Source organism: Pteropus medius, unplaced genomic scaffold (assembly GCF_902729225.1).
Source record: "Pteropus medius unplaced genomic scaffold, Ma_sr-lr_union100, whole genome shotgun sequence".
In the NCBI taxonomy this organism is placed as follows: Eukaryota; Metazoa; Chordata; class Mammalia; order Chiroptera; family Pteropodidae; genus Pteropus; species Pteropus medius.
The window spans coordinates 8,186,585-8,201,576 of record NW_024353908.1 but is presented as its reverse complement, the minus strand read 5'-3'; the positions used below and the strand labels follow the sequence as shown (position 1 = coordinate 8,201,576).

Sequence of the window (14,992 nt, the reverse complement as noted above, 5' to 3'; positions counted from 1 at the left end):
TAAATCCAAAGATTGGGTAAATTAAATTTAAGGTCTGAAGATGAAACAAGGGTCATATTAAGTCAGGGATTGTGAGGTACAGGATTTATTGAAAAAGGAACTAATTTGCAGTGAGATACTCAGTTAAGTCTAGCTCTATACAACCATCTACAAAATATATCTTTTTAACTGTCTACTTGCTGGTTTAATTAATTTCTGTCCATAAAAAAAAAAAATTGTAAAGAAAAAAGTTTTCTATACTTATGGGAAGTCTGTCTATTTGAGCAATAAGAGCAAACCCAAGATGCCAACACAGACATAGAGGCTGACAAAATAAATGGGGGGACATGGATCTCAGCAGTGCTGATTATGCATCCCCAAATCATTAAAGTGAGAATAACTGCTACATATGCAAATTGATCAAATAAAATAATTAGTTATAAGCGTCTTTGAAAAGTAAAATAGTACACACATGCACAAAAGATGATGATCATTACTGCTGCTTTATATAATCATGAAATGAGATAGAGCTAAAATAAGTTCAATATAAAATTCCATACAGAGTACCAAACAGAAAGAGATATCGAATTATTTCTGAACACTTGGGATGAGAGAAGGAAAAGGCCAGCACTGAAATTTTATACTGATTGGGAAGAGGGGTTATGATGGACACATCAGAATACAAAGTAAATGTTTCATTAAAAAATTTAATTTCATTTATTAATTTTTGTATATATGTGCACATGCATGTCAGGTGGCAGGGTGAGAGGCAAAGGCTTTATTTCTTTCCTCTTTCTATTCCAAATAAGTGGGCAAGGGAACTATATACAGGAGGGGCTGGGCCAAGTCTAAATTCATATGTTATATTCTTCTCAAATATGCAATCTTTGTGCGTCCCCTCAGTTGTTAGGTGGGTCTGAGTTACCAAATAATAGTTAAATATATAAATCCTTGAATGATTTACTTGTATTTCCAAATAAAGTAGAGAAGATTCAAGGTCAACCCTATAATGGCTTTTCTCTCATTCGTATGTCTATATATTTGCTTGAGTAGGTAACTATAGTAATTCTCTCCTCCCCTGCGGGGGAGGTATAGCTACAGTTGATGAAGGTTTCAGGACTACTGTTCTCTATAATTCTCAGCAAGTCCTGAGTGCACTGGCATGGGTACAATTTGCTACCTTGTAATACTGATTTAGACCCAAACAATGTGCTTTCAGCATCTTTTAACAATTATTTTCCTTTTGAACAAAACACTGAGAGAATAAGTTTAAAAGACTATCTACCTCAATCCTTTGCTTCAAATGCAGGTTGCTCTGGGATGAAGCAGAAAATATGTATTATTAACACCAGCAGTTATTAATGGTAGTAATGATAATATGTTATCTCCACCACACTGTGATAATGGGTTTTTTATTATTAAAGAAAGTTGCTGCCTTTATTTATAGACATCAGCTAAATCAGAGAAAATGAAAATGCAAAATTACTACACAGTTCAAATTGAAGCAGCTCTTAACACTCAGTGGGGTGAATGCATATGCATCATCTTATAGGTTAAAAACCATAAACATTATTTTAGCCTATTATTATGTCCATGCATATGTGGCTCTAAGGTTGTAGGAACAGGAAGCCGGTCAATATAAATAACTCTTTAATGAAGGTATTTTTTAAAGGAAAATGAATCTCAAAAGTAATGTTTTTTTTTTTTTTAAACTAACACAGAAACCAGTACAGAAAAGAGAACATTATATACTCCTCTCAATTATGACTTTTTCCCCTTAAATAACCTCACTTAAGAACAAATATGCACACAACCACATAGAACTTACAATGACCATTTAATATAGTTTAATGGTCTCTTCCTTCAGAAGAGTCATTTTAAAGTGGAAAAGAGAATTTTAGAGTAAAGCTCTATTAATACTGTCTAAAACATGAGTATATAAAAAATTGGTATCTCCTACAAGTAGTCTCTGAAACTGTATTTGCTGTCAGAGATGCATATGTTCTAGTATAGATAAATTTTTGAAAACTTGGAATTCTAGCAAATTTGGTACTTTGGAGACTATTCCTTTTGGTTTCCTAAATTCAGAAAATAAAATCCAAAGAATGAACATTAGCTGTGAGCATCACAAGTACATGTAATAAACTCAAATCTTAGCAAAATGCTTCAGGTAATTTTAAGAACAAAGGGTTTAAAAGTGTAAAAGAATAACCTAGTTTTCTAAATGCAATGCCATTGCTAATAACAAATAAACAATAAAAGAAATGAAACCTTGCTTTGTTTTAGTTCTTACAGGAGAAAATGTGGCTGGTCCCAAACAACCTGAAGCAATTTAATGTTTCTGCTGACCAGCCCTTCTCTGGATACCCATATTGCAGTGACCTGCAGCAGACACCAAAGGAGAGACCACAGAGGATGGACTCGGCCATCATGAAAGGCATCTACATGCTACAGGATGCACTGGAAGAGAGAAGGTAAACCAACAGTGAGAAGACTAGATGGCAAAACACCAGTGAATGTCGTTTACAAAACCCTATCACCAAACAAGATAACAATTCATAATCTTCACTGATTGAAGTTCAGATGTAGCAAAGGATGTTAAGATTTACTAGTAAAGTGTGTGGCCTAAATTACTACAGGACTCGTACTAAGTTGTCATCAGTATTATTACTATGAAATTACATGGTACTTTCATCTGCAAGTGCTAGGTAAAAATTCACCAGTATTTTTCTATAAACATCTCATTTAGTTTTTTGCCTTATTATAAAGATATATGATCACTATACAAATTTTAATATTACACTCTTAAATCAACTTAGGTATTTTCCTTGTAGGTACTGAATTACAAATGAACAAATTCACAACTTTTTTTCTCCCTAAACAATCAAATATTTAATGAAACGCATTTAAACACCTACATGTACTTTGTTCTTTTTCTTTTTAACCATTTCTCTATTTTAAAATAATATATGTTGATAGGGAATAGAGGAATACAGAAAAATAGAATGAATCATACATTATCCTAACACTCAAAGACACTGAGCGTCATTACTTTGTATATATCCTTCTACTATATTTCTGGAGTGAAGAGAAAAAGATTGATGCCAGGTATAGTTAAAATCATACTTACCATGAGAAAAGAGAGAGTGGCAGCCCCCAAGACAGAAGCCACAGTCTTATTAGAACCTAATCATCCGTTTCTATTTGGTAGAAGTGAATTGCCAGGTCAATGATGAGTTATCATGCAATGGGAGATTACGTAAGAGCATGAACATTAGGAGACAGGGTCCAATCATTAAGGGCCATCTTGGAGGCTGCCAACTACAAATACTATTTTGTGCTAAACATCATTTTGCATCAAAAATTTTGACTTTATTTTCTTAAGACACAATCACAGAGATGGATTATAGGACCACATGGATGGTAATTTTTAAGGTAACTGATGGAGTCAGTTACCTTGTGTTAGAAGGATGCACCCTACTTGGTAATGCAACTTATTCTATTAATAGTTGCTAAACCCTACTCAATGATAAATTATTACAGATGTTCTCATCCACAATCAGAATTATATAGGTCTATAATTTTTTTGATTGTATAAAGTCTGGTTTTATTACCAGAGTATATTCATTCATTTATTAAAAAATAAGGGACTTTTACAAAATGTGGCAGTTTATAAAGTACAGGTTATAAAATAGATTTGGGTGAGGAGAATTTCACACATCAGACACTTCAGCTGCGTGTAAAATTTTTAATGAATCACAATGATAATGACGATTGTGCAACTTAATAGCTACCATTACTAAGCTCCAAATAAATCTCATTTTCCCAATTTATGGATGAGAAAACTGATGCTAATATAGTGTGATGGCTTTAAAGAAATGTCCAAAACTTCTTTGATATTCTCTTCAAGAGATGGAATCTATTTTTCCACTTGAGTATGGGCTGGACTCAGTGAATTGCTTCTAGTGAACAGAACCATCACTTCTGAAATTAGGTTATAAAAAAACTGTGGCTTTTGTCTGGTGTTGATCTCTTGCCATGTCATAAGCAGACAAATGAAGAGGCTACAAGGCAAGGAACTTAAGCCTCCTACAAATATCCATGTGAGTGAACCTGAAATATTTCAAATACTTCAAATATTTCAAATACTTCAGAGACGCCAACCTTGACAGCAGCTTGACTGCAACCTCATGAGAGACCCTGAGCCATAACAACTCAGCTAATCTGCTCTCATATTCCTAACCCTTGGAAACTGATTGGTAATTGATTGTAGATGTTGTTTTAAGCTGAAAAGTTTGGGGGTATTTTTTTTATAAAGCAACAGATAACAAAACATAATGTAATTTGTCCAAGGTAACAAAGCAGTAGTAGAGTTCAAAGTCTCAACAATGTCAATGTATTTGCCATTAGGGAAGTTGGTGAGGACATGAAAGAAACTAAGAATAACTTTCCAAATGTTTTCCCCTGCTCTCAATTAAAAGAAGATAAGTAGATGGGCAACCATACTTGTTTTCTTCTGCTCCTCCTCCCAAATCTTATTGAAAAACACTTGCCATTTTATTATTCAATTGCACTTTTTCTGAAATATCTGAAATATTTGCAAAATGGAAGTCTCCTTTTAAAAGTTTGGTTTAAAAAACCGTGAGAGAGAAGGCCAATCTTCCTGTGACCAATATGGGGCCACCCTGATCTCAATGAAGCCATTGCTTTGTCTCCAGTGGCACAGGCAGTAAGGGGCTTGAAATCTAAGAAATTCATTTCCTAAACTACTTGCCAGCAAGGCTCTGACTACAATCTAGTTCCTGCCCATGAGATACTTTCATATAAGATTTGGAAGTAAGAAGGGAGGTAGAGGCCTTTCTCCATAAGTGAAGTGATGTAGAGACTTCAGTAGATATAGGTTTCTACAGTGGACTTATCAATCACAAGCAGCACTGACAACAATTTCTTGCAATTTCTAAAACCCCAAATTGCAGGCTTATTAGCATGACTTTAAAGACAACAGCAATATCCTGATGTTTGCTCTTCCAGCCACCCCAAAGATTTTGGAAGCATCTAGTTCCCTATATTAAATCTCTTTCTAGAGACCAGTCAAGATGGCATAGAAGGTAGAGGCTGTATACATCTCCTCTTGCAACCACACTATAATTATAATGAAACTACAGAGCAGCCAGCAGATGGAGTTGCTGAAGGTCTGGCTGAACAGAAGCCCTACAACTGAAAATAAGAGGTCACCTCAAACCAGGAAGAGAAGTGGAGATGTGAAATGGCCCGGTCTCACACAGTGTGTGGCAATCAAGAATGTGGAGGGTTACCTTGGCTGCAGAACCCCCTCCCCGACCTGAGGGGTGAGAGGTCCTGGGCCCACACTGGGCTCCCCAGCTCAAGGTTCTAGTGCTAAGAAAAGAAGTTCCCACTACTTCTGGCTGTGAAAACCAGTGGAGGTTGTGGCTGAGTGAGACGAGGGGTAGGTGGGGGTGACTGAGGGAGTTGCGGATGTTCCTATTTAAGGACCCGTGCCCAGACTAACTAATAGGCTCACTCACTCTGAGCTCCAGTGCTGAGACAGCTGCTCAAAAGGCACCAGGAACACACGGGGAGACCCTGAGTTATCAGGCTTCAGGGTGAGGACTGGAGGGGTGGCTTTCTCTCTGATGAAGTGCTAGCAATATCTATTTTAATTTTGTTGAGTCCTCCCCTGTCCCAGCCAACAGACCAATGCAGGCACTGACATATCTGAGTCACCATCAACCAGGATAACACAGGCCTCTCTGCCCAGGTGATTCCCTGAGACTCCCCATCTCCCAACTTGTGGGCTCTCCCAAGCCACTTCCAGTGGTTTATTCCATATAAATGGCCTGTCTTGGCTCCTTCTGCGAACTTTCCTAAAATCTCTCAAAGGCCTGCAAAACCCAAGCAAGCAGCATCTAGCCTCAGCATGCCCTGTAACTTTTCCTGAGCAGTTCTAAGCCCTGTACTAGTGGCAGCCGGCCATGGTTTCTGGCTTGGCCTCTTGAGGCACCTATAAGTCCAGCAGAGGTGGCAGCCATCTGAGGATTGTTTGGTGACTCTTAACAGGTGGCCCCAGAGGTACACAGGCTGCCAGTGAACTTGGCCTGCAGCTGGAACCCTCCAAGGACTGTGCGAAGGGGTCCTACAGCACACCTACTACAAAAAGCCACTCTACTAAGACTGGAAGACTTAGAAGCCCTACCTAATACATAGAAATACAGGGAAGGAGCCAAAACAAGGAGACAAAGAAGCATGTCCCACATGAAAGAACAGAACAACGCTCCAGAAAAAGAACTCAACAAAATGGAGATAAGCAACATACCAGACGAAGAGTTTAAAACACTGGTTATAAGAATGCTCAATGAACTTAGTGAAAGAGTAGATGAACGCAGTTAGAACTTTAACAAAGATATAACAAACATAAAAATGGAGATGGAAAACATAATGGGAAACCAATCAGAAATGAAGAATACAATATCTGAGATGAAGAATACATTAGAACAGCGGTCCCCAACCTTTTTGGCACTAGAGACCCGTGCTCCTATGAGAATCTAATGCCTGATGATCTGAGGTGGAGCTGAGGTGGTGATGCTAGCACTGGAGAGTGCTTGCTCACCCGCCAATCACCTCCTGTGGTCCAGTTCCTAACCTAACAGGCCACAGACCGGTACTGGTCTGCATCCTAGGGTTGGGGACCTGTGCATTAGAGAGGATCAACCTGGAGTGGATGAAGTGAAGGACTGAATCAGCCACATAGAGAATGGAGTAATAGAGGACACATAATAAGAACAGCAATGAGAAAAAAGAATCCAAAAAATGAGGACAGCTTAAGGTACCTCTGGGACAGCATCAAGCATACCAACATTCATGCCATTGGAGTACCAGAAGAACAGAGAGAGCAAAAAATTGAAAACCTGTTTGAAGAAATAATAATGGAAAATTTCTATTATAACCTGGTAAAGGAAATAGACATACAATCCCAGGAAGTCAAGAGAGTCCCCCAGTAAGATGAACCCAAAGAAGCCCACACCAAGACACATTGTAATTTAAATGCCAAAGATTAAATACAAAGAGAGGCTCTTAAAAGAAGCTAGAGAAAAGCAATTAGTTACTTACAAGGGAGCTCCCATAAGATTGGCAGCTGATTTCCCAACAGAAACTTTGCAGGCCAGAAAGGCCTGGCACAAAATATCCAAAGTGATGAAAAGCAAGGACCTACAACCAAGATTACTAAACTCAGTAAAGCTATCATTTAGAATAGGACAGATATAGAGCTTCCCAGATAAGAAAAAGCTAAAGGAGTTCATCACCACCAAGCCAGTATTACAGGAAATGTTGGAGGGACTTCTTTTTTCATATAAAAAATATGAATAAAAGAATGGCGATAACACATATCTATTAACAAGTACTTCAAATGGAAAAGAATTAAATGCTCCAATCAAATGATGGGGTTGCTGAATGGATAAGAAAACAAGATCCTTACATAGGCTGCCTATAATGGACTCACTTCAGATTAGAAGAAACACAGATGGAAAATAAAAGGATGGGAAAAGATATTTCATGAGGGACTTAGAGGGTATTGTGCTGAGAGGAGTAAGTCAGATAGAGAAAGCTAAATGTCATATGATTTCATGTGGAATCTAAAAAGCAAAATAAACAAATAAAAGAAACTTATACAGAGAACATTTTGAGTGTTACCAGATGGGAGGGGGTTGGGGTGGTTGGTGAAAAAGAAGGAAGGGATTGAGAAGTACAAATTGGTAGTTACAAAATCATCATGGAGATATAGAGTATAGCATAAGGAAAACAGTCAATAATATTGCAATAACTATGTATGGTGTCAGAGTGGTACCAAATTTATTGGGGTAAACACTTTATGAGTTATATAGATGTCTAATCACTATGTTGTAACTTGAAACTAATATAATATTGTATGCCAACTGTAATGGAAAAATAAAAATATTATTTAAAAAAATTAGAGAAAGTCAATCAGGTTGTCTATTTTAAACTCACAACTGAATTTCCTAGCACAGTGGTTTCCAAAGCATGTCTGTGGACCTGAGTACAGGCCTGGAGTTCCCTAGAAAGGCCCCACCCCAGGCTACTGAATTGGAATCTCTGAAGGTGGGGCTCAAGAATCTGAGTCCTAATAGGCTTTCCAGATGATTTTGTTTCACACTGGACTTTGAGAAGCACTGCTCAAGATTTAAGGCTCTTGTAAAAATGACAATGGCTACACTTACAGCTTTATGCATATTATAGCTGGAAGCGCTTCCAAGTTGAGAAAAAAGGCTTTTGGTAGCCTTCAGACTAATTAAAATGTTTTAAAGAGATTTAATTACTAAATGCCACTCATATAAATATAAAGATCTTTCCTACAGAGACTATGTGATGAATTGAAAGTATTTTTTAATCAACTGCTTGGCAAGCACTCTAGGTTTTCTTGTTTGTAAACAGCTATACTAATGCTAAATATATTTATTCACAACTTGGCAAGCAATATTGCCTTGTAATTAATCATTTCCAGTCTTAATTCAGACAAAATAAAAATACAAATACAAAATGTGTATCTTCTTCTCATTATAAAAGAGTCACATACTTAAATAATAATAGATCTATCTTTTGAAGGTCTTTTGAAGCAAAACAATGGCAGGCACTCAAAACATGTTAGTCATAAAAAGGACATTTTACATAAAAAATACATATAACTAAGAAAATCATTATTTATTTTAAAAATTTTCAATTATTAGTTATTAAAACGAGGTTATTTATTCATTATAGACTTCCATTAGTGTTTTTTAGTAAGATGCAAAATTTTAAATAATCATCTATGTTTAAGAAAGAAAATGGCTAAAATATAAAGGTTAATGTTCATTTTTCAAACAAATTTAAAAAATCATCACTAACAATTAGCTAAAGAAAATACTTTGGTTCAGTAGTTTTATTTAATGTGTATTTTCAAGATATGTATATTAACAGGAATCACTCTCAACATGCTAAAACTCGAGGTCTATAAAAGTGAGTTCATTTTTTTGAGAATTGTCTTCTTATTCAATTCTAAGGTTTCTATCTCATGTCCCAAATGTAATAACACTATAAGTATCATAAAATATTGCAATTAAATACAAAATTCACCAGAAAACTGAACTGTAACGAGAGGAAATGTTATCAAGTCGTTGCAGAAAAGCAACTGTTTGACTATAAAAATATCGTGAATTTATAAGTGTGTAGAGGATGGTTTTCCCTAGAAGTTTTTCAATATTTATTGAGTAATTATTATGTTGTAGGCTCTGGGACAGATGGTGTTACAAAAAAATCAGTAAACCTCTTTGTGCTCACAATTTGGGAGTGAGGGTGAGGAAGTGGAAGGAGTGTGAGTGTGGGGAGGGAAAGAACAGAAACTATATATAATATGATATGCAGATAGAGCAAATATAAGCAATATACCGAAAGAGGAAACTTTGACTCCCACCATAAGAATATTCCAAATCAACATTTGCCAATGGAGAAGTTCATGAAAATTTGAGACAATATGCTTTAAAAAGTAGCTAAAGTTAAAATATTCTTACATTGTTTTATCAATTTTACTTCTAACAATTTATCACTAAAGTACATAAAGATACATAGTTAATTATGTTTACTGGGAAAAAAAGAAATGACGAACAATCTAATATCCATTAAAATAAGATTTGGTAATAAATTATCAGACATTCATTTTATGGAATAGAAAAGTACAATCATGAAAAAGAATGAAGTAGTTTTATGTATATTAACATAAAACGATCTCTAAGACCTATTATTAGGTGCAAATGCAAGTCACAGAGGAATACATGTATTTAAATAAATGGGTCCATTTATTTAAAGAACAAATTAAGATACGTATGTATGTGTATGTATGTGCAAGTAAACACATCAAACAGTGGACTAAGAAGACTTACACACAGTTCTGACTACAGTTGGTTCTGAGAAATAATATACTTTAAAACTGTTTAAACTGTTCATGAGAACACTACATTACTGCACCATGTGTAAAATAAGTTTTCTCTTTTCGTGGGTGAACTCCAGTTATTCTGTTTGCCTTTGTTCCTGTTAATTCTGGTAGCAGAAAGAACCTTGAATTCCACTGAGATAGTAATAAACATGATATTCTACCAATAGACAGATGGAAATAATATTAAAAAATCACTGTTTAACTTGTTAATTTTTTTCTTAGAATTTTTATGAGTTAATTTAGCCAAACTAATGACATATGCCAGGATGAAGATCTAAAATGCTCCCGAATATTTTTCTTGTTTTTTGTTTTTACGAAAATTTTATTGTATATTTACTTTGTAGAAGTGATATACTTTGTTTTCTTAATTCCATTAAGAAAAGAAAATTCTATTTTAAAAAAGCGACCATCACAGACATGTTAAACTCTAATTCACAGCCAAGCCCAGCTTGGCAAATCACTCTAATTAAGTGGTTCCTTGGCAAATCACTCTAATTAAGTGGTTCCTTCTTATTTCAGGGGGGAAAAAATGTATATATATGTACACACATACACACACATATACACACACAAACATATACACATACATACATGCATACTTTTTCCCCCCAGGAAACATGTCAATGATGTTTTCCAAAAGCAAGTACAGAGTGCCACATCTTAAGCACTAGAAAACCAATAAACTTTATCTTGGAGCTTAGCTTTCATAGACTTTTGAAGAAAATCTGAACATGAATTCAAGCAGCCATCACACATGTAGAAGTTTAACAGTGGCAAGAGAAAGCCAAAAACTATATTCATTTTGTAATCAGACTTACAGCAGAGGGTGAAGACTATAGTTTCTAGAAAATTCATTGAGAAACTTAAAATTCTTCAATAATCAAATTTTCCTATAGCAGTCATGTGCATCCCACCCTAATAATTTTTTTTTTTTTTTGCCTTACGATCTATCTACTATTTATTGAATATTTTAAGACTGGCTTTATTTGAAAAGAAAACAGTATCACTATCAATAATAAGAAGTTGTATTAATTACTATAAATTAATGTAACAATAAAATAGGAAAAATACATTATTTTTATTAAATTCTAGTAGCTAGAATTTACATCCTGTGGCTCTGAGTCAAAGCTAAGTGTTAAAGCCACATTAGCAGAAGAGACTTACTTAAGATTTTTAAGAACTTAAAAATCTTAAGACTTACTTAAGATTTTTAAAAACAATTAAAACATTAGCAGAAGAGACTTACTTAAGATTTTTAAGAACTTAAAAATCTTAAGACTTACTTAAGATTTTTAAAAACAATTAAAGAGAGAATAAACTTTCTCATTTTTTCTAATACTTGTTAAAAATTTCGAATATTCGGAGAAGTTAAAAACTGAAAACACTCACCCATCATCTAGAGACCACCAATTGGCACTGTTACATTTCTTTTATCACATATCTATCTTTTCTCCATCCCTCTATCCAGGAGGTATAGTTATTTAATTACTGATGTTTAACCATTTACAGAGAGTTCTCAAGAATCACCAGAGGTCCCAAACCAAAATTTTGGAAATACTGTTCTGACAGATAACATGTTCATCTCCTAATTCCTTTATCCAACCAGTAAGCCTTGTTAATGTATCTGGCCCATCCTTACCTTTCCTCCTAATCTCTAAGTAGTTCCTAACATACAAATGCACAACTTGTCAGGATAAACAACTTATAATCTCTTTTATTTGCAGCATTGAGCTGCAAAGACTTCGACTGACATAAAACTCCATTCCCAGCCTAGCCTAGTCTGAATTCATCTATTTGGCATCATGGTAACTTCAGCAGCTAGTTTTTATTCGGTATTGACTATATATTAGGCTCATATTCCCACAAAACAACTCCACAAGGAAGGGTTTCACGTTATTCTCAGTTTATAGGTAAACAAATGGTAGCATAGAAAAATTTTAAAACTGGCCCACGTCTGCCTGATTCTAGATTCTATACTGAACCATTCTACTCACTGTCTCATTTTTGCAGCAGCCTTCATTTAGCTCATATATGTGTCTTCTAACACCTTTCATGATTCCATGCTTTCCAATCTGTGGTTTTGGCTGCTTGAATGTATTTCCTACGTTTCCTTTATCTAAATCTTACTCATGCCTTTAGACATAACTCAAATGTCACCTCCTCTGACAAGTACTCAAATATTTTAATAAGTGAGAGTTAAATAAATGAATCAATACTTGTAATATCAAATTTTCTGTTTAATAAACTAAGTGAAATATTGTCTTCATTTTTGTAAGCAAGTATTTAGACAATCAAAGTGAGAATATTTCTAACATCCAGTTTTTAGAAAAGAATGATAAAAGAAAAATACAGCAGATTCTAAATATTCTTCAAAGGAGTATCTTCAACATTGTTAAGCTGGGTACTAACGACTTTACATTATGTTTCCCTAGCTGGCATCGTATTTCTGGTATCCTTAAATTCTTCAGCTTCTTGATACAATCATCAACAGAAGGATAGTCTATTAAAATGACTGTTTTGATAGAAACAAATTTTCTCTTCTTTCTTATACTTTTTATTTCCGGGACAGTTATATCATAAAGTTAATTTTAAGTGATGGCTAAATCTCTCAGGATGTCTATGATATAAGATTTCTTTCTAAGAAACACATCATAGAATCACAGTGCCTTAAATTCTAAAAGGACTTTAACAATGACACAGCTGGTGATGGTCTGGTAAACTGGATCTGGGGTGGAAACATAAACCCCAGTTTTAGTGTTTGCCAATTTACATGGTGTAAATAATCGCATTATGGCCAATTTCAAGTTACCAATAGTGAAACAACCTGCGCACAAAATTCCTAAATATGTTACACTACTGGTATAGTCCAACCCTAAAATTGAAAGGATGAGGATTCTGAGGGATGAAGATAACTAAAGGAATTGTTCAAGGTCAAAGGAAAAAAAAAAGTCAGTGTCTGGGCTAGAAGCCAGGATAATTGACTCTTGGTCTAGATCGTTATTCTTAACCCTTTAGAATCACCTGGGAACTCTGGAAAGATTATTTACCCCATCTCACTCCAGAGCAATCAAAAAAGAATCTCTGGGGATGCCCCTCTTCCACAAAGAAAAAAACAAAAACAATCTCTCCAGGTGCTTCTAACATAACCAAGTTCAAGAACCCGATAAATCTTGCCCTCCACTTCATGTTGCCTAGGAGAAAGTCCCCATTCCTTAATATTAACTTGGGGAATGAGCAAAATATAGTATATTAATTAACAGCACAAGTTACCATATCATTTTAAAATGCTATAAGTTTCAAGTATTTTTCCTGGATCGCCAGGAATTATCCTATTGGAATATTTTTTAAACTTTTGGGCATGCTTTTACAAAGATGTGACTGATTTGCAGTTAGTGCGTTGATTTTATGTAAATGACGCTTCTATGTTGTTTAATGGGCTGGCAATGATTGGTTCATTTAACAGATTAGAAATACTTTTCTTTCTAGTAGTTTATTTATCAAACTCTTTGATGTTAGTAGAAAAGAGATAACTTAAGTCAGTCATTTAAATTAATTATTGCAAGTTACTCATCAAGTTTACTAAATAATTTCATATCCAGTTTAGTTAGCCCTCCCGCCCTCTTTCTCTTTTCCTTCTTTCTTCCCTTCTTTCCCTCCCTTAAAATATTTATTGAGTGTCCACCAAGTACAGACTACTAAATCCAATCCAAGACCCTCCAGCGTCTCAGAAATAACATCTACTAAACTCATCTAATTGTTATTCCGCAGCTGAAATTCTCAGTTCTGCATCTTTAAATTCTTGTTCAATTAGCAGCTGTTTACAAGTCATGAATACCATTTTAATCTTGCAGATCTGTGGACATGTATAAGAGTCTTTTAGCTCAATTAGTTGTATTTTACAATTGTATAATACAATGTGTTTCAAAAGAAGTCTCTAGTATTATTTCCTTTTAAAATGAAATCACAGATTGAAGTCTACAGTAGATCTCCCTATTCTTTTTCTTTTAAGTTCCTTAAACTTACTTTAACTCTGGTATCCATCATTTATTTCTTCTGGGATGCCCTTCATCCTCGTCATATTTTTCTTTTCTTCACATTGTAGCTGTTCAGCAGGAACTGCAACAATGGATATCAAATGCGATGATGTTTGAGTTATGGGAGCATATTCTTCTTCAAAGGAATAAAGTAGAGAAAATGCTTAGTGTGACAATGTGGGTTTTTTTCTTTCTTCTTTTTCCTTTCTGGCTACCAGGTAGGAAAAAAACTCTTTCAACACAGTTATTTTCAGGTCATGTGGAACTCTTAATATTTCTTGATGGAGAATCCATATCAGCCACATGCTCTTAAAAAGGCTCTGCCTCTTGAAAACTTGTGTGTTTGCTGGTAACATGTACATTGGTTACAAATGAGGCTATCCAGTTCAGACACAATTCTAACTGTGGATGTTAGAAATATATATATATAGATATATTAAGAATGCCATGATGTACTTGGGCAAATCCCCAGTGTTGTCAGTTTATGTTCAAACACCTTAAACATATCCATTATTGCCTATTGTTCCTACACAAAATTTACCAAAAATGAGATATTACAGGGCTGATCAACAACCACCTTAGATAAAGACACTTCACTTAAAAATACTCTTAGGCTTAAACAGATGCAAATTTTTATTTGAATTCCCAAGATTTTATAAGAATTTGGCTTAGAACTGGATAAAAATAGCAGAAGAAACATACTAAATTATGAATTCAAAGTAATTGGAAGAATCTTCCTCATTTATATATTTCTAGCACTTGGAACAGTACTTGGCATATGCAGTAGATGTTCAATAAATGACAATCAAATGTAAACTTTCAAACTGGAGAGCAGCTTGAGCAATAAGCTGTGGTTATGTAAGTGTCTACTAAACAGTACTTTTTTTTACCTTTTGAACCATAAAAAAACAAATATGTAGAAAATACAGAGAAGTCAAAATAATTATATAGAATACCCATATACCTACTACCTATA

At 34.8% G+C, this 14,992-nt stretch overlaps 1 protein-coding gene across 3 annotated transcripts in view; it reads right to left on the bottom strand.

Annotated features, from left to right (window-relative positions):
- LOC120593753 (succinate--CoA ligase [GDP-forming] subunit beta, mitochondrial) overlaps window positions 1-14,992 on the bottom strand; it is a 191,976-nt gene that overhangs the window by 47,704 nt on the left and 129,280 nt on the right. Inside the window, exon 9 of one of the 3 annotated variants that reach the window (XM_039851664.1) lies at window positions 1,839-2,439. The exons of 1 other annotated variant lie outside the window; for it this stretch is intronic. In XM_039851664.1, the coding sequence (XP_039707598.1) occupies window positions 2,428-2,439 (12 nt within the window). In that variant the 3' untranslated portion in view covers window positions 1,839-2,427. Of the gene's footprint in view, window positions 1-1,838; window positions 2,440-12,201; window positions 14,099-14,992 lie in introns of those variants that run through there. One more of the 3 variants, XM_039851663.1, reaches the window with a different exon arrangement.